This window comes from Lissotriton vulgaris, chromosome 10 (assembly GCF_964263255.1).
Source record: "Lissotriton vulgaris chromosome 10, aLisVul1.2, whole genome shotgun sequence".
Classification (NCBI taxonomy): domain Eukaryota; kingdom Metazoa; phylum Chordata; class Amphibia; order Caudata; family Salamandridae; genus Lissotriton; species Lissotriton vulgaris.
This window is the reverse complement of record NC_141698.1, coordinates 91795571-91815124: the sequence shown is the minus strand read 5'-3', so window position 1 is coordinate 91815124 and position 19554 is coordinate 91795571. Positions and strand designations below refer to the sequence as shown.

Below are 19554 nucleotides of genomic sequence, written 5' to 3'. Positions count from 1 at the left end.
AACACGAACAAGCAGTTTCTCATTGTGAGCGTACATAACACTTGCAATGAGAAACCTGACCACCCCTGTTAAGAAATCTCGCCGGGATGTGTATTTTCCATGCTCGCGATCGCCAACTGGATGTTGACGATTGTGAATGAGGAAAAATCTTGCTGGGAGGTTGATTTTCCTCGCTCACGGTCGCCAAATTGATGTTGACGGTCGTGAGTGAGGAAAAAAACTCTGCCCCGCTACGCAGAGCGGAGTTTTTCAGTACTCCAAAAGCTCCACGTATTACAGAGTGTGTGCAACTCCGCAAACTACGCAAGCGGAGCGTAGTTCACCTCCCAGGGTTACTTTAACACCTTAGCTGCTTTGGAACGTCCAGCTCCAGTGCTGAACGTTCCATTGCGCAGGTGTTGGAACGTCCAACGGCCGACGGCAGCACTCCCGAGGTAGTGGTGCCGTTGGCTGCTGGACGGGCGCAGCGCTTAAGGGGTTAAATAGCACATCAAATAGGCTTACTACACAATTCCTATTGTGTAGTAATGCTTTGAGCCATTTTTGGATGAAATTGAACCCCAACTAGCAAAGACATTATATCTGAAATTTAGATATGAAATACTTCAGATAAATGCCTTTATATCCAAATGGGTTAAGCCACAATGTAAGGATGGGGAACCCAAGTGCAATTTATGTCAATTGGGAGTAAATGAGGATGTAGCACACGTTTTATTTTTTTGACCAGCGCATGTAATGGCGAGTAGAAAATGGATAAAACCGCTAGGCAGAAGCTTGAATGTTAAAAAATACAATGAGATGTTGCGAATATTAAAAACAGATAACTCACAACTCGTTGTATTTGGTGTCAGCAGATTTTTATTGCCCATTAGTTACATAAGGAAAATGAGAGAGCAACAAATTTAAAATGTTAAACTCTAGACTTAGGCCTAATCTTTGTATTCTTGTATTATTGTATTTTAATATTCATTAAGTGGTTTGACTCAATCCAGTTCAAGCAAAGTAATTTTACCAAAAATGTATTGTACTGTTTTAACAAATTATTTTAGCATACATTTTAAATATTTGCGTATTCTCGGGTAGAGTCAATTGAGCATGCACTTGCACTTTAGAAGTACTTCTTTATAAATATCATAAACAGATAAATAATTTTTAGAACTAAGACAAATTTAAAACCTCCATCTGTATAAATATACTCCATTATATACATTGATGAGGATAGTTCTTAATGTACATATCTTAGGAAATTATGTATTATGTGTTTTAAAATATTTAAGAAATGCTTTGATGATTCTTTGAGTCGAATAAAGATTTTTTGAATGAATTAATGAAATCCTTTGCAAATTGGAATCTGTTTTTAAGTCTAAATGCTAGACAATTATTACTCAAAGTCTCTATCGTTCGTAGAGACAAGGGATGAATGCATTCCCTTTAGATCATTTTAGTTTAATACCATACAGGAAACCGGGAGATCATCCCCCGGGTGCAGGAATTACAGCTAACATGCTGTAGTTTTATTTGCAACCTTAGAGCTATTTTCTTAATTAATTGCTTACATGTTTCTGTTACAATAACCCATCAAATAAATAACAAAGCAGGGAGTCCTTTAAGGCAGTAAATGGGATATATGCCAGTTGTAAAACTAAAGCTGGTGATAACGGAGACAAACTTGAAACTATTGTACCTGTTCACATAGATCAATCTAGAGATGACATTGAATAAAGGGTACAAGGAATGACAGATTGGCAGCAATTAATGGTCATCTAAATCTTACACAAACAAATAAGGCCAGGCACACCACAAGATGACTCAATCAAGTATTTTATGAAAACAGAAATTAGATCACTAAAGTACTGGGCTCTAAAGCTCACAGACTTTCAATGATGGGTCCATGTTGTAACAAGTTACCAAGGGCCATGTGTATCATCAACCTGATTTGCGATTCTAAAATAGCGATTTTTTAGAAATCGCTATTTCAGAATCGCACATTGGGATGTATGTACAAATTCGCATTTTTTTTGCGAATTCTTATTATTCCTTAATTGCGATTAGAAAACTGCGAATCGCAATTAAGGAATACTTTCCCATTCATTTCTATGGGTCAGGAGGCCCATGGGAAAGAATGGGAAGTTATTCACAATTTGCGATTCGAAATTTGAGAATCGCAAATTGAGAATAATTTCAAGAGTGTATGGGTGTCCAAAGGACACCCTGTTGCACCCCTGAAATAAGCATGGGTGCACATGTGGCGCACATACATGCCCTAAGGGCATGTATATGCGTCACATGGAACTTTGAAAAATGCAAAAATGTGCATTTTTCAAGGAATTCGCAATTTACCATCAACTTAAAGTTGGTGGTAATTTGCGATTTCTTAAGGACAATTTGCTAATTATTTTTGCTTCATACCTTGTATTTAAAGAATCGCAAAATGTGCGATTCCTTAAATGCAATTAGCAAAATAAGGAATCTCAAAGTTCACGATTCCTTATTTTGCACCATATTTTCTTAATACATACCATTTAGCAAATTTGCATTCGCAAACCCTGAAATTCTGCGAATTTAGGCGTTTGCGAATGCGAATTTGCTTGATACATATGGCCCTAAATGATTTTTGGTGTGTCTAATTTCACTCTACAGGTTCTACTTAAATTCTTCATAAGTGGGCAAGATATCAAGTATTTAAGCAATTTGTGGGAACATTGATGATGTGACCGTGTATCAATAGGAATAGAATTTCACCTGCCATACTTTAAAAATATATTGCAAATCAACCCGTAGTTACCGGACCTTATAAAAGAACTTGTCCTTCAACTACGTTCTTCAGTATGGTCACAGAACTTCTCGATGACTTGCAATATCCTTATACTGTATGGCAGGGAGTACTTTATCTCATATATGATGGTCATTCCAAAGAAGGACAAAGACTTAGATGGTTATTCTGCAGTCCGATATCTTTTATCAAAATGAATACCAAGATGTTCGCCGAGACATTTTTTAATGCATTTGTAATGAGTCATTCTGGTGTTGTCAGACTCCACCATATAGAGCTTACCTGCAACTACCAGGCCTGCGGCAATGCACAGATAATAGTAAATATCATACTTAATAAGAGGGTGGGAAAACAGACTGTGCTTCTCTCCCTAGCTCTAGACCTAATGAAGACAGGAATATGGCCCACTTGACAAGGTTGTAAATGGCCAATTACCAACAATCCAATGGCTATGGTCTTTGTTAACAGATGTCTCTTAGACAGGATTTTCTTGAAGAGAGGAAGTAGACTGGGATGATATCTGCCACTTAAATGCTCTGATAATGAATTTGTTTATTCATTCATCTATTTATTTATATTAGCATTTTCATATGGCACAACAATTTACAACTATTAATTAAACACTAGCTATCAAACTATGTCCTGTTTACTCACTCAATACCACTCCGAACCGGGAATAGAGATAGGGCCATCCCAGCTTCAGTCATACTCCACTCCAAACTTTTTAGGTTTTCCCAGAATACTTAACCGCACAATTATATAACGTTCTTTTTAAATAATAGCAAATCTTTACATGATGATATCTTCTCCTTAAAAAGAGAAAATTGTTTTATTATTTGTCCATTTTATTAATAATGTCAATGTTGTAAATATCAGTTTTATGAGGTAAAAGCTCAAAAAGTAACAGCAAATGAAGTTTCTGGAGAAAATTTGCAGTAAACCTACTACACCTTTCACTCCTGGTTATCTCTCTTAAATAAGAAATGCTCATGCTTCAAAAGCATTATAGAAACGTCCTTATCTTTATATGCACTAAGCTAAGTCGTAATAAGTATGTGTTAGTGCAAGAATAATGGGACATTTCACTGCAGAATGATTCTATGAGGTCGAGGAACAGCCTATCAATTCCACTCATCATTGGGACTAAATTACATCAGCTTGTAGTTGACATCGGGCCTCACCCCTCTTATGTACGAAATAATAACGGGGTATCTTCATCATTTAGGCCACTCTAATATGGCCAACCTCTTCGCTCTTATCTTCATTCTCTGTTGCCTTCCAATTTCCGGTAACAGGAGTGAGAATGTGCACCCGTTTCCGTGTAAAGTGCCACATTTGCATCCACTATTAGGTTTATGAAACCTGACTCTGGCTATATAAGGCTTCCAGACCGTACCTTTAACGTCTGTCTAAGGAGACGGCTGCGCCTCGTGCCGTTCTGCCTTCTCAAAATACCGCACACCACCTGAAAAACTTCCTTTCACGGGCATGGTAAATTGTATCTATTCTCCGTGGTGTACCAATTACCTACGTGGAGCTTTACTCCTCAAAAATCTCCTTCCTCCCTAATTTGGAACAGCCCATTTTTAGGTTGAGCCTTTGACAGCACTTGCGCTGTCTGCAAGACCTATTGTATCCTATTCTTGGACTGTGGCACACCCAGCGATTGCTATTGGCTTTCGCCTGCATCAATCAGAAATGCAGCGTTGTTATTGATGCATCTCTGTAACTGTACCTCCTGTCTGTGCTTAGCTCTGCTTCTGGCGATTTAACTCAGGGAACATTTTGTTCGGCCATCATACTGTATGGCCCCTCCTACCTCTTCAGAGGAAGGGGCAAAAACAACAAATGCGATTTAATAGCAAGAAGAAAGCGCTTGTTAGGTTAAGAAACAAGTTCGATTGCCAGTGGTAAACTTTGTGTCATCTTCTTAATTGGATTTCACTTTATCTTTATATGTAAAAAAGCATGCTAACAATGATTCCAATGTTTAACTACAGTGTGACTTTTCTATTTTTTATACGAGCGCACACGTCTTTTTATACATGTGGTGAAAGAATATAACCCGTTTACACCAACACATATTTATTTTTTCCTGGCACTTTTCTCTATTTTACCAATAAATTATGTACGCATTTAACCCCAGTGCATTTATTCGTAAGTAAACACTAACCGGGTTGAGGTATTGTAACTTTTCTGCATATTCACATTTGCATAACTCATGGTTATCAGTAGTTTGAAGCATGCCTGGCAAGACTTGTGTCCCAAAATAACTTTTGTGGCCATTATTTTCGTGTTTCTGTGTGTTTTATCACTCTGCGTGCATCTAAATGATGGGGGAAGACTATCAAGCTAGCTCCACCCTGCATGCTGCTACACTTGCAGAGTTGTCCTAATTAAGGAAGCTATAACGAACATAATTAGCTGCATGTGTATAAGTGTTTACAGATGTGCTTATCAAAGTAGGACTTGTGGGAAGGCCAAGGGTCGGCATACCCTTCAGCACCACCCCTCCCTTATTTGACCCCGGTGTGTAGTTGCTCCAGTGAGTTTCAACATTGCAGACAGTATCAGTTCTTCAGAGCAGGAAGTATGTCTGTTGTTACCCAACAAAATCATACTCCTTTTATCAACCTTGGGAAGGATGAAAGGCTGAGTGACCCACAGCGATTCCAACCATCACCATGAGGTAGAGCACAGATTCCTGGCATGCATTTATTAATTAGTCACTCAGTGCCATCATGGCTGGAATATCCCAGTTAACTTTGTTGGAAAGTGCACACAAGTAATTAAATTGCTTCTAGGTGATTTGTGAGATGCAACAAACGACGAATTAGAGATGCCCGGTCAAAAAATGTGTGTTGTTGCTCAGAAAGACTCAGGAAAGAAGAGGCGACATACCATACATTATGAGTCATATCAGGCTGAGAAATTCCCATCCGACCACCCTTATTGGTGGAGTATCATCATATGGGAGTTGGTACTCAATCCAACTACCGCCCAAACCATCAAGTGACGGTGCGGATGTTGATGTTGAGAAACTCTAGCCAAAATAATGCTCAGAGAGTGGAAAAAATGAAGTGCAGTGCTCTTGTGAAAGTGAAGTTAAAATTAACTACTTAGACAAAAAATATGTTTAATGGAGATTGTCCAAGTGTCAAAATTAAAAACCACGCCCTGTAGTGGAAATTAATAACTACAGAGTGGCGCTGTGCAAGACGGTCGACATGTTTCAGCCTATTGGAACAGTTATCTGGCTTTCTTCAGGACCAAAAGATGGAATAGCTACTGCATTTAAACATAGTGAAGTGAAAAGTGTGAAAAATAAATAAATGAATACTTTACAAAACAGGAGTCTCACTGGACCTTGGAGCCCCAATGTATCCTTGAGACATAAATTTCCTTTCCTGTCAGAACACAAAGAAAGAGGACTTACAACATATATATATATATATAGCCACTTAAAACACAAAGAATCCATACAAACAACACACAGACATAAGAACATTATACTTAGCAACATTTGAAGAGTATTGTGTCTTTCTCTCAGTGGAGTAGTAACCTCCACTGAGATACTCACCCAGCTTTATGTGGGAGAAGACCTCACCTCACCCGGCAACCTACTCGGGAAATTGAGGCCCCGCTCTATCATGCAAAGAAAGAGGACACAAATTTAGATCATACAATGTGTCCAGCTCACTGGCTTTGCATAAAACCTAGTTCACAAAGTAATGGACACCACACCATCAGACCATGAACGGACTGTGCCCAAGATAGGCCAGTATCACAATTATCACTCAATAGGAATTTGTTGAGTTACTATGCCACAAATAATATAATTATGGCAAAAAGTAACACCTCTCTTGTCTTGTTTTAACTTTAACAGATAGCAAATTGTTAAGTTACTTTGCCAGATATGATTCAGTTATGGCAAAGGTAACAACCCTCTTGTCCTGTGTTATCTCACCAGGAAGTGAGAGGTAATGTATATAAGAGGGGGGGGGAGGCAAACCGATATTGGAATGCCAAAGCAAACAATATAGGGCCAAAAGGTACTCTGACTGATAAAGAGAACTATTCTCTATCTAGAGAGTGCTCAAGAAGCAAAATTAATGAACCCAGAGGAAACTCCCCTGTCCGTCGGTACCTCTCTCGATCATCCAAGAGGAAGTGGAGGTACCCACCGGACAGCCCACTGCGTTTTTATACCGTTACTCATTGGTGTAATTATCTATTGAGAGCGGCCAATTAGTATCAGGATTGCCGTTTCGCTTAAGGCGCATGCTCCTTCAATCATAACTGGTACGCACTACTCTCTTATTTGATCCCAATGCGCATGTTCAATGAATTGTGTAGCGAGGGATGACTCGCGCGCGCATAGTTACCAGCACGCACGCTCTGTAGATTGTTTTGAGAGAACTCAACTGTAATGCACATGCGCGACACTGAGCTAATATTTTGTTGAAAAATCGGAATTGAAACGCGCGGGCTGTGCGCGACACTGAACTGCCAATTTCGCAATTTAAAGTACAGTTCTTACAAAGAATAGAGGATCGGGACCACTGGAAAATCCCTCCTTATGTGTAAGAATCTTGTATATCCCTGCCATTAAAAACGTCTGAAACCCAGGTTTGCATAATAGTTGCGCGCATGTGCACAGTGCACATGGAGATCGCTTGAAAGTCACTACTGTTAGGAAAATTACTACACGCTACTGTCACAGCTTTACATGTACAGCAGCATTGATATAAAAGATGCATAGGTATGTAAGTGTAATCAAGATAGCACAGTTGTCAACAAAATGAATGGGAGACATGAAAGCAATCTGATGGCAAAATGCGGCCATGTGTCATTGACTAATAATGGTTGTCATCATAATAGACAAGATATCAGGACATGCAAGAGACCATGTATCATTTACTAATGTCATGTAGCGTGATGACATGTATAATTAGGCTACAAGGAGACCCAGGGGATAGCATCATTCAGACCCCGGACATCACACTGAAGCTTGAAAATCCACTTCTGTTCTTTCACGAATAGAAATTTCGAGACATCACTGATGTGTGGTGGAATATACGGGTGCTCTAGTATCACCCACCGCAAGTCTTCTGCCTGATGTTTAATAGAGAGGAAATGATTAGTAAGGCATGTGGACTGTTTCTGGCGCCTGATAATACTCTTATGTTCGCTGATTCGAACTTTCATTTTCCGAGTGGTGTGACCAACATACCTAAGTGAACAGGGGCACGTTATCATGTATATAACGCCTTCCGTGTTGCACTTAGTGTGTTTTTTTAGCAACCACGGTCTTCCTGTGCCTATATCCACTTGGTCTGTCTTGTAGGTCTGTGGACATGCACTGCTTCATTCATTGCAGGCAGGGAGGGTGAGGTCAACTCTAGCTTGTCACGATTTTTGGCTAGTGGGTCATAACGCCTGGTATGTCCATGAATGTTGTTTGTAAGGCGCACACAATGTAATTGAATTGCTTCTAGGTGCTTTTCTGAACAGCAACAGTATTAGGTGTGAGGGATGTTTGTATAGAGGGTGCTTGTGGTATTTTAAGGTATTTAAGGTAGGCTAGCATCGCTAGCCTGGTTAGGTGAATCAACTGTATATTTTCACAATGTGTGACTAAGGGGTACTTGTCGCTGTAACGGAAATCCATCGCCTCAGAAGTTTCTCTAAGACACCATTTTAATGGTCCAAACATGGAACATGGCCATAGGTAAGGTCACTATAGGCGAGCGAGACATGGTCACAATAGGCGACGAGACAAGGTCACCATAGGCAAGCAAGACAAGGCCACCATAGGCGAGCTGTCAATTCTACACTAGTCTTGCAGTGTTAAAGCCAATGCAGATGTTCAAAGGAACATCACTGACAAAGTGCGCCCATCAAAGCTCATCTTTGGCATTGATTTTGAAGGAGCCAGGTTCAACGTTCTAGGTCCGCTCTGGAACCTCGAGTCCATGGTTCTTTTTTAGTTCAGAATAATTTTATTGAAGTTTCAAAAGAGAGTGACATAAAAAGACACTACAAAAAAGAGGCATTACATAGCAATAACATCCAATCAATTGATCAACATAAAATATGAAGAGGTAATAATGGACTAATAAATCAGCATAAAAGAACAATCAATCAGAGTGAAAGAAAAATAAGAACAGGGAAGGAAGGAGGAAGGGGAAGAGAGGGATAAGAAGGGTACATATTATGTCATATGACTGAAAAAGTAGATGAGCATGAAATTATGGGGGGTTAGAAATCGTTAGCAGATCAATTATTTCAGTTTCAATTTACTATGACTCTGAAGTATCACAGACTTCCAATTAAGTTTAGTTGGTTTATTACAAAGCGAAGAATAACTGGACATACAGGCACCTCAAAGTGAGGGTGTAGAAATTCATTGGAACCAATAAAGAGTCAAATCTACAGATGAAGTTAAGGCGGTGCAACATGCACGAAATTATTATTTTGAGAATCAGGATAAAGAAAAATACAGAGCACGCATCCAGATTTCCCTTCATTGGAAGTTCGTGAATATAGAGCACTACTTAGCCTTTCCCAAGGCAAGATCAGTTAAGGTGTCAGCGTGTGAAGCCTTCCTAAGAAGTCTCCCCACATTAGTTGGATCATTTAGCATAAAGCTACAGAGCTCGTTCTAAGATGCTCTCTCTCTCTCTCAAGGCAAGGCAGAAGTCGCCGGACACTTTCTCTAGTTACGATACATCAATACCACAGATAGTATCCCAGGGTACTTTGTGAATCACGCCATCCAGTCAGGACACAACCTCATAGGCAACTTTCCACCAGACAGCGATTCTCCCAAGCTTGGCAAGATGACCTTGATTTCCAAGCTTGTTCCGATGAAAAAGTACAACAGTTCTCCACTATCAATATCAGCGCTCAATGTACCCTCTTCTTCCTACACCTAACTCCAAAAACAAAGACATTATTCTAACTAACAAGGATAATTCTTCCACCTGCAACAGAAGGGAAACATCCATTATAAAACAGTCATTACATCACACTGCTTTTACAACGCAACTGTTACAATGCAACTGCCTTTACATCGCATACTATTAAAACGCATGCCATTACAATGCATGTCACTACAACGCATGCCATTACAACGCATACCATTACAACGCATTATAAGGTAAGTAATAGAGATTTTTTAGTTTTAGGGCGGGTATGGGTTTTGGGGTAGATGGGAATAGTAATTTGTACCCCTACACTATCCAACTATCCAACACTTTCCCTACTGTTGCACTCACTGGAGTGGGGATCTAATTTTTTACCCCTACACTATCCAACACTTACCCTACTGCTGCACTCATTGGAGTGGAAATAGTAATTTTTAGCACTACACTATCCAACACTTACCCAACACTTACCCTACTGTTGCCCTAAAAGTATTATGCGTTGTAATAGTATTCGTTGTAATGGTATGCATTGTAATGGAATGCGTTGTAATGGTAGTTTTAAAAAATGTGTTGTAATGGCATGCGTTGTGAAATCATGCGATGTAATGGTAGCTGCAATGTAAAAACTGCGTTGTAAAGGCATGCATTGTAATTGTTTGCTTTGTAACATCATATATTCCAACAGAAACATGAGAAAGAACATATCCAACATGCACATGAAATTCGACTAATAAATCTAATGCAAGAGCTTCCAGGGGAAAATGCATTTAAGGTCTACAGAAATTGGCCAACATAAGAAAATAGCAGACAGGCATTATGAGATTACATATAAAATGAACATTCTGTACTGAGCACTTCTTAATTGAACACGGTACATAAGCACATCAAATACGTGAATAATTGTCAGCAGCACACACAAATACACGTTAATGTTTTCAGCCGGTCACCTCCAGTTTCACCGTTAATCTCTCCACGTTTATTTTGAACTGTCCCTAATTCACCACAATTCACGTTATTCAGTTCATGTTTACTGTCCAATGTTAATACAATGGAAGAATATATGCAGGTGTGGATTTTTCGCGATTATGAAGCACCCCTACAAATGAAAAAGTGAATTCTGCACTACATCAGTTTTCATAGGGTGTTGGCTTGGTCTAATGCAAATGTGCAGATGATTGGTGGTATTTCACGGTTTTTAGCCGGTTTATGGGCCAAGGACCTACAAAACTCTTTTTTTAATCTTTACTATATATTAGAAGAGCACACTAGTAAATTGCAGCTGCATAGCTTACAGGGAAGCTATGCTAAAGGCGAGCATTACAGAAACTCACTTTGGCACTTGCGTGTCACAAGGTGGTCATGCATGTTTGAAGGTCTGGGAGGTGGGCTGTATGTGTGTGTGTGTGTGTGTAGGTCATTTGCCCGAGAACCAGAGATGTGCTCCAATCATGCCACAGCAACCAAGAAACACATATTCAAATGTGAGGGACCACATCATGCACCATTTTGTCTGGTGTGCATTCATGAGCTCAGTGTGCGCCTTGGTGATATTTTCAGATCCACACTCATCTAATCAACAAACTGATCGTTTGTAGGGTCAGTGATTGAATTAGGTGCCTTCGCGAATAAAAGGGCTTCAAGCTCAAGTGTTTTGGGAGACCTCAAAGAGCAGGTTGTCATGGACATTTGCTTATGCAAACAGAAAGCAACTTTCAATACATTGCTGTCTGGATGGAAAAGATTGAGCCTCCAAAGGTTTATCGGATGCTGGGACGCCATTTTGGGATACATCATTGAGCTGAGTGCATTATCTGGGGCAAAATGTACAACGTTCATCTGAAGGGAGTGGGGTCCTATTCCACATAGAGTGGGATGGACATAGCAGCGCTATACACCTGCAGCAGGATAATTACCAAAGGTGCACTTTAGAAATCATTCCACGGGATGTGGAAACAAGCATTTGCAATGCAATAGGTCTCGCATTTTGCGAGAGTTCGAGCTATTGGCATTGTAAATGAGAATGCCATTTATTTATGTGTTGGTTTTGAAAACAGATAAATAAAAGGCATTGTCTTTTACAATGCCAATAGCTTAAACTCTCGCAAATGCGAGACCTATTGCATTGCAAATACTTGTTGTCTTTTTGAACTCCTTCTTCTTCGAAGGCACTGATGAATGTCCTTACTTACGAAAGTTTCTCATTTTTATTATCTGCTTGACCAGACATCTTTGCTCATAATTTCACTTTTGGCGCTCGTTTTTCACACATAATTAGACCTACTGGATTAGTTAAGGTCAAGAAACTCATTATTTCAGCCTTGAAAACCCCCCAGGCCTGCGCGCTAATAAGGGGAGAAACACTTGGTGGCTGTCAGATTGGGTTCCTCTTTTCCTTGATGTGCAAGAACAGCAATACTGACAGAAATAGGGAATAAAAGATACAACATATAATCCCATAATCTTCTGAGAAATGTGTCTGTTGAGTGTTGGAATAGGGTTACTATTAATTAACGACATTGGGTACCTGCATCCCATATATGTTTCTGAAAATAACAAATATACAGTAACCAAAAATACAATTACATAGTTGCAGGGAATAGGCGATATGGGAGTATGCGTCAGTGGTTCAGCCCACTTATTTTATTGGCTATCTTCATTGTGAGTGACAGCATCTATATGCCCTCTCACGAGGAGTACATCCACACTTAGGGGCTGATTATGATCGCGGACGGACTTGTGTCCGCCCGCGATCACTGAGGAGGAGAGAACGACCGCATGGGCTGCGGCATTCCCTCCTGTGCGTTTAGGATGTGACCGCCACCCTGGCGGTCACATCCTCTATTTTTAACATTGCGACGGGTGCGGCTTCAAACTGCACCCGCAGCAATGTTAAAAATACAGGTGTTGTATTTGTATGCAGAAAGAGGCAGGCACCGCGCGGTACCTGCCGCTTTCCGCATACAAATGCAGGGGGGTACCATAGTACACCCCCCCTTCACCTAGGGGGCCCGCAACGGGCCCCCGCAGTGAAGTTACACATGCTTTTCCACCGCGGAAAAGCCGCCGCGGAAAAGCATTTTTCACATCCCATCCTTATCTGGCTGACAGTGTCTGAGAGACACCGTCACCATATTAGAGCTTTTCCGCCACGGTTGAAAGCCAACCGCAGCGGAAAAGCTGCGGACGGAAACCAGGACCCACCAGCCATCCTAATGTGGTGGTGGGTCTTTGGTGGGTCCGAAGAGGATTTTCCGCATCCTCCAGGCCGGCGGTGGCTTCCGCCGGCCCGGAAGATGTGGAAAATCCTCCATCGTAATAGGCCCCATAGTTAGTTCCCTTAAATACACGGTACTACTTTGGCAATGTGTTCTTTTAGAGACTAAAAAAGTAGCTTGCTTTTAGCCAATGTTTGTATTTTCTTTAGATTGACGATGGCATGGCGGCTTACTCAACAAAAACGTTAGGTAAAAACATGGCAACACAAAACAAGCATTGAGAAAACCAAAAGGCTGATAGCCGATGCCCCACTAATTGGCTTTGCCAATTCTTGTTCCGTGTATTTAAGCAAAGTTGAAGTCCTGATATATTTCTGTTTTCTTGTGAATCGATGCATTCTCTATTGTTTGAATATCATATATCACACATTGAACATGTACTAATATCAAATCTGATTTTGTCATTAGGGATGCCAAGGAAGCTGGAGATTTTTTTGAAAAAATGAAATGTATTCTTCAAAAACAAGACGAAATGCAGCGGTGTGCAAGAATGGAGGTATGTTCTGTTAACCTTTGGTTTTTAATATAGTCTTGTTGCCCGCTGTAAGGTCTTTGAGAAGTACCCTCCTTACAATTTATATATATTTATATAGAACAATACATTGGGCACTGATAGGCTGGTACTGCCCTCAGCAAAAGGACTATGGGCCATATTACAGTAAGTACCCTAGGGTGTATTGGGCGTTTGTGCCCGCTTTGCACCCCCGGAGTTCTTTTGTATCACAGAAGGGTCCGCAGACGCTGTGTGGCCCCTTCTGTAATACCAATAGTGCTGGCGCACATACAGAGCTAGCGCTATCTTCAATGGGGCATTCCCTCATTTTCATGGGAGTTATCCCATGCAAGCGAGGGAACCCTTTTTCCTCTGCGCCGCACCGTATTACCGAGGTGGGCAAAGAGGCAAGGAAGCGGTCAGGAGGCGCACTGAAAGTGCACCATCTAAAAGGTGGCACACTGTCAGTGCACCCCTGATGGCAGCCCTCTGGCAGGGGGAAAGTGGGACCAATGGCCCCCAGACATCCCCTTGCAGGCGGGTGCAACCATTGGCTGCACCAGCCTGCAAGGGGATCTCTAAACCCCTTCAGAAGTGCAGGTGGGTTGCCGCCTGCACTATGAAAACACTGAGCGGCTGTAAAGCAGCTGCTCAGTTTTTCACCTGAATGAGATGCCCCAAGGCAGTGCAGGTTTGCGGCTGCCCTGGGGGCAGCGCCTTTATCATAATAGGGTGCATTTTCACTGTTTGCGCCCAGCGCACCTTTTTAAAGGTGTGCCTGGTGCAATCAATAAAAATGTGCTTTATGTGTAATGTGGCCCTATGTTTTTTGAGCATTTTACCCATGGAGGTATGCGGGCCAAGAACCGCCTCTTTTTACCCACTGCGCTTTATTGTGTTTGAGGAGCTCACAAAAATTATTAATCTAATATGAATTTATATCAGCGGCCTTGGTCTGCGTTGTAATGGAACTCGTGATAAGGATACAGTCGTGGTACTAACTACTTTGTTAAGCTACACGTGATTTTGGCATGCGTGGTAACAGATGCTATTGGTGGTCTTCATATCACAGCCCAGTGAGCCTCGTTATGGAGCTCCTCAAATGTCAGTAGAGTTGTGTGCTAAGTGTATTCCACATTAGGCCTATAAAGGAGGCTAAAAGGCCAGATCTACTGCACTTCCCTGCCCTCCTCCACACCCTCGTCTAGCATGGCAACTCTTTTTTGTTGCTCTTGAGTTTGCCACAATTCCGGATGGGATTTTCTTGGCAGGGGGAGGCAGGCCTGCTTTGCTGATTTATCCTGAGTGCTGCTACTGTGATGACAGAGTGCTTCATGTGCAGTGTATATACAGCCTATCTGCCTCCTGCTACTGTAACCAATTCAATCGTAGGTAAAGAAAAGTAGAGTGAATTGCACAGATTTTGAGCACCGCACTTGATCAGGAGTCACAGTCCTCACACCTCGGCCCTGTGATCCTGGTCAGAGAAGAGGGAGGTAGATACTTGGGTGTGATGAGAATAATTGACCTTGCTTGAGAGTGTCAATGGCAATGGAAAGGCTGATATATGTGGCTAGAAGAGCATGCCCACAATAGCATCCAAATACGTGGTCAAACTGGGCACTATATAGAGGGATACAAATTGAGTCAATTGATCCTGAGGGCATTGGATGCCAAGATGCGATCTTTTGTGCCCGAACTTTGATCTGTACTCCTGGGGCCTCATTTAGGAGGCTGTGCGTCACTTTTCATAAATGAGGCTCCTGGTGTATGTTTGAGATACAGGGAGAAGAGTTTCGGAGGGGGGAGGGGCAGGATTTTTTTTTAAAGCTCATACGGTCAATATTATCCTGCCAATTTGTGCAATCATCTATGTGCCTTTTGTCACACAACGAAAATACCAAGAAAATATGTATGAAAAAGGTCACAATAAGAGATGTGGTTGGCATATGGTCACAATAAATAGACAAGATTAGAGTCAGGCCAAGGAGAAGTACAGCATTTGAACCAGAGTCAAGGTAATCTCAGAGTAAGGCTGAGGCGAGTGTTGTATCCAAAGGATGACAGGAGAAGGAAGTAAACTTAAGGATTTAAGTTTATCAGGAACATCAAGTACAGCACTAGATCAGTCAGAGTGCTCATCCAAGAAGCATCAGTCTTCAAATGAAGATCAGAGGCATAACATTCCAGAATAACCTAGCAACCAAGGCACTAGGATACAGCCATATGATGGAGAACATACAATGAAGAGGATAACAGAGAAAACATAGGAAATAAGGAAAACATAGGATATAACAGCGAGGGGTCTGTTAGGATCAGCATAACGTTCAGAACCAATGTAAGGTTTGTACAGTACAGAGTAGCAAGTCTGCCTTTTCTGTATGGTCGCGTCATCCTGCATCAACTTTTATTGACTTTATTTTTCCTGGTATTAGGGCTCTGTGCACTGTGACACTGTTACAGCAGATAGAATAAAGAAGAAAGTAGGATAGGATCATAATCCGTGTCTGCTGACAGATGCTTGATGAGATTTCTTTTTAATATGTATATGGATGAATTGGATTGTATTTTATGACGCTTCTTGGATATTTTTTATTGTACATTTATAGGATGCTTTCATGGTTTTAATTAACCGAATAAAGTGAATTTGACTGCCTGACTGACAATGAATGTGCTCTGGGCCTAAAATAGCATTGATAAAATTAGCTCCCGACAATGTGGCCTATTTGTCTTTTCTGTAAGTTAGTAGGAGATGGCACATAAAAATGCACCAATGGCTTAGGAACTAAGGCCCACATGCATCAAAGTCAATTGCATTCGCAAACGGTGCAAATCGCAATTTTCGGCCGTTTGCGAATGCAATTGACTAATTTGGAATGCATCATGCATTTCGCAATTTTAGGAATCGCAACCATGTTGCAATTTCTAAAATTGCGATTGCATTTAAGAAATCGCAATTTCAGATTTCTTAAATGCAATGCATGATCATTTTTTATTTGCGAGTTCGCAATTTGGTAGTGGTAAATTAGCATGAAGTTGAACTTCATGCTAATTTACCGAAAACTTTCAAATATGCACAAATTGCATTTTTGAAAGTTTTAATTTACACCACACATGCCCTTGGGGCATGTGTGTGTGTAAATTGCATTTAAAGTTACATTTCAGGGGTGCAGGGAGGGGTTCTTTGGACCCCCCCGGCACCCTTGAAATTGCATTCACATTTTGCGAATCGCAATTTGAAATTCGCAAAATGTTAATGCCTTCCCATTCATTCCTATGGGCCTTTTGGCCCATAGGAATCAATGGGAAGGGTTTTCCTTAATTGCGATTCGCAAATTGTGAATCGCAATTAAGGAAAAATACCGAATCGCAAAAATAAATGCAATTTGTTCATGCATTACCGTTTGCGATTTCTAAATTGCGATTCCTTAATTTTCGCAATTTAGGAATCGCAAACGGGTGCAATGATGCATGTGGCCGTAAATGTAATTTGTGCAGTGTGTAATATCCCCATCCACATATATGAAAAAATATATAGTTGCCAAAAGCATGACTGTACTCTAACTGAGCTAGAGGTTAAAGACACCGCAGTAACACATGGCAAAGAAACCTGCTCTTTCCTTGCATGAAAATCTGTTTTTATGTATTAATTAATCACTCAGCCCAAAGACAGGGTGTTTTATATATTTTTTTTTTAAAAGTGGCACACCCTATATTTAGAAATTGTACTCTTATCAGTGATTTGAAATCTAAAAAGAGAATTCCAGTGTGTAGGTTGACCTATGTTTGCATAACACTGACCTATGTGCAGTTAAAATATTTATTTTCTAATTTCACCTAGGAAAATACAAGAAAAATAACAAACAAAATGTGTTCTACTTAATTTTCAAAATCTGTTTTAAAAGTGAAATCAGATTTCTGATAACTTTAGTGGAAAAATAACTTTGTAAAAATATGTTTTAGGCTGCCTAAGCCAGAACTACGATGGGTCAAATTTGCATTATGCTGGCATAATTTGCCTTACACCCTCCTAATTAGCGTTATTTTGGTAATTTACATTACTTTTGTTACTTGAAATTCCCCAAATTACATTATTACACCACATTGCATAATAATGTGACGTCAGCAGCAAAAATGTACCACAAATACCCCATTCACTGTAACAACATGAACGACAAAGTGCAAGCAGTTGGTGGAAGCAGTGCTTTTGTTTTTTTGCACTTTTTATAGTGTGATATGCATCCTTGCCTTAAAACTGGACACTGTGATGCATTTCAAGTTAAAATAAAGCGCCAAATAACTATTTTGCATTTATTACACATAATAGTTACAAATAATTTAGCTGAAATTAGATGTAACTATGCAAAAGCAAACTATGCAAAGTTCGCACACACCAGAGCTGGAATACACATCTACGGCCCTTCTCTGAGCACTGGAAGAACAGGGTGGCATCAGCTGCTGGCCACCTATCAAGGTTTAACCTTCCAGGTGCAGGACAATGGAGGGAAAATGGTCAGGCTTAACATGTGTTCTTTTCAGTTGCAGATTTTTTTTTACCGAGTCAGGTAGAAGGAGAGCTCATATAAATATAGGTGGGAGGGAGTAGGGTGCTAGAGAGAGGCCTGCCTAGTGGCCGAGGCATTCATCCATTTTAAAAGAGGGGTTCCTGGGTAATTTTACAGTAAAGTGACAAGGACGCTACAAAAGGAGGTCGGCATAGTGCAAGAAAGCAGCCATGATTAGATGGGGACATTTTTCCAGTCACTTACATTTGAAAACCAAAAACATAAATAAAAGTCATTGTCATTTACAATGCCAATAGCTAAAAAGTACCTAAATGCGAGAACTTTTGCATTGCAAAAGCCTGGGTCCTATGCTAGCTACCAGCTGGGGCAGCCCCAGAGGCGGGAGGCCTCTCCTGAGTGAGCAGAAGCTGCGGCAGCTGGTGACAAGGGTCAAAGGGGCTTCATTTCCAAACGTCATTCACCAGAAGTGCAAACCGATTTGCTACAACCTAGCAGGTGAAGAAAAATGCAGTGATACCTGAAATTCAATAGTAGGGAAACCCGCATAACATAATAAAAGTGAACCCTTCTTAATTCTAACATGGATGCGCATCTAGAAAACAATGTCATTTGGTGGTATGTATAATATTGACACACCTTGATGTACTCTTGATTGTGTGCACAGGCCCTGCAGGCGTCCTGACACCTGGTTTATGGCCAGTTTCACCACCATTGACTAGAGAACACTGGTAAGCAGTGACTTTAGCTGAAAACCGGCTTGCACAATGAAAAACACGAATGTCACATGAACTAAGCATGTTTGGGGAGCTGCGTCAGCAGGCAGGGTGATAACTGTTGTTATGTTAGTGCTCTTAACATGTGCTCGGCACACAAGGGCTCTCTGCACCAACTAATCAGGCACACGACATCCCTTGCAGGTATGGACGAAAGAACTGGCACACAGCTGTGCGCTTATCAGGGTGTCAAAAAGACCACGTGTCAGAATCATGGACAGGCATACATGAAATATTATTAGAAATTCCCTTTTCAGTATTTTAAGCAACTAATATTTAGACACACATTTGTAACTGAGCAGCATACTGCCTGAAAATTGTGAGACATGCGGCTAAATTACAGCAGATGATCCTGAGTATCTCGCGCATGCGCAGAAGTCCGTTTCACTTTCTATGGCGCTTAACATTTAAGAAGCATTGACCTTGTGTACACAATATACTTATATCAATCCTCACTGTGGATCATTTATGAAAGTGCATAGCATACAAACTTCATCACTTTAAAAGGTGGAAAAAGTTGGAAATAAAGTTGGAAATAAACTTCTTTTAGAGGGTTTGAAATACCTTTGCAAAGACAGTCAATATTCAGTGAGTGACAGAAAGCTCAGGAGAATCACGTCGGTCATTCGATAGGGCGAATGATGACTTGTGCACCTGGGGGACCAAGGACACAGTAGTTTCCAAGCAGCAACTAGGAGAGAAAAAACGCGCCATGAGCACGTGGTGCACGAACAACCGAGGGGGGTGGGTACAAAGTAAAGCACAACACTGAAACTAACTAGGAA

At 40.8% G+C, this 19554-nt stretch overlaps 1 protein-coding gene across 1 annotated transcript in view; it reads left to right on the top strand.

Annotated features, from left to right (window-relative positions):
• Nucleotides 1-19554, top strand: part of BAIAP3 (BAI1 associated protein 3) — a 564909-nt gene that overhangs the window by 157195 nt on the left and 388160 nt on the right. Inside the window, exon 2 of the mRNA XM_086940582.1 lies at nucleotides 13386-13473. Coding sequence (XP_086796708.1) covers nucleotides 13386-13473 — 88 coding nt within the window. The remainder of the gene's footprint in view (nucleotides 1-13385; nucleotides 13474-19554) is intronic.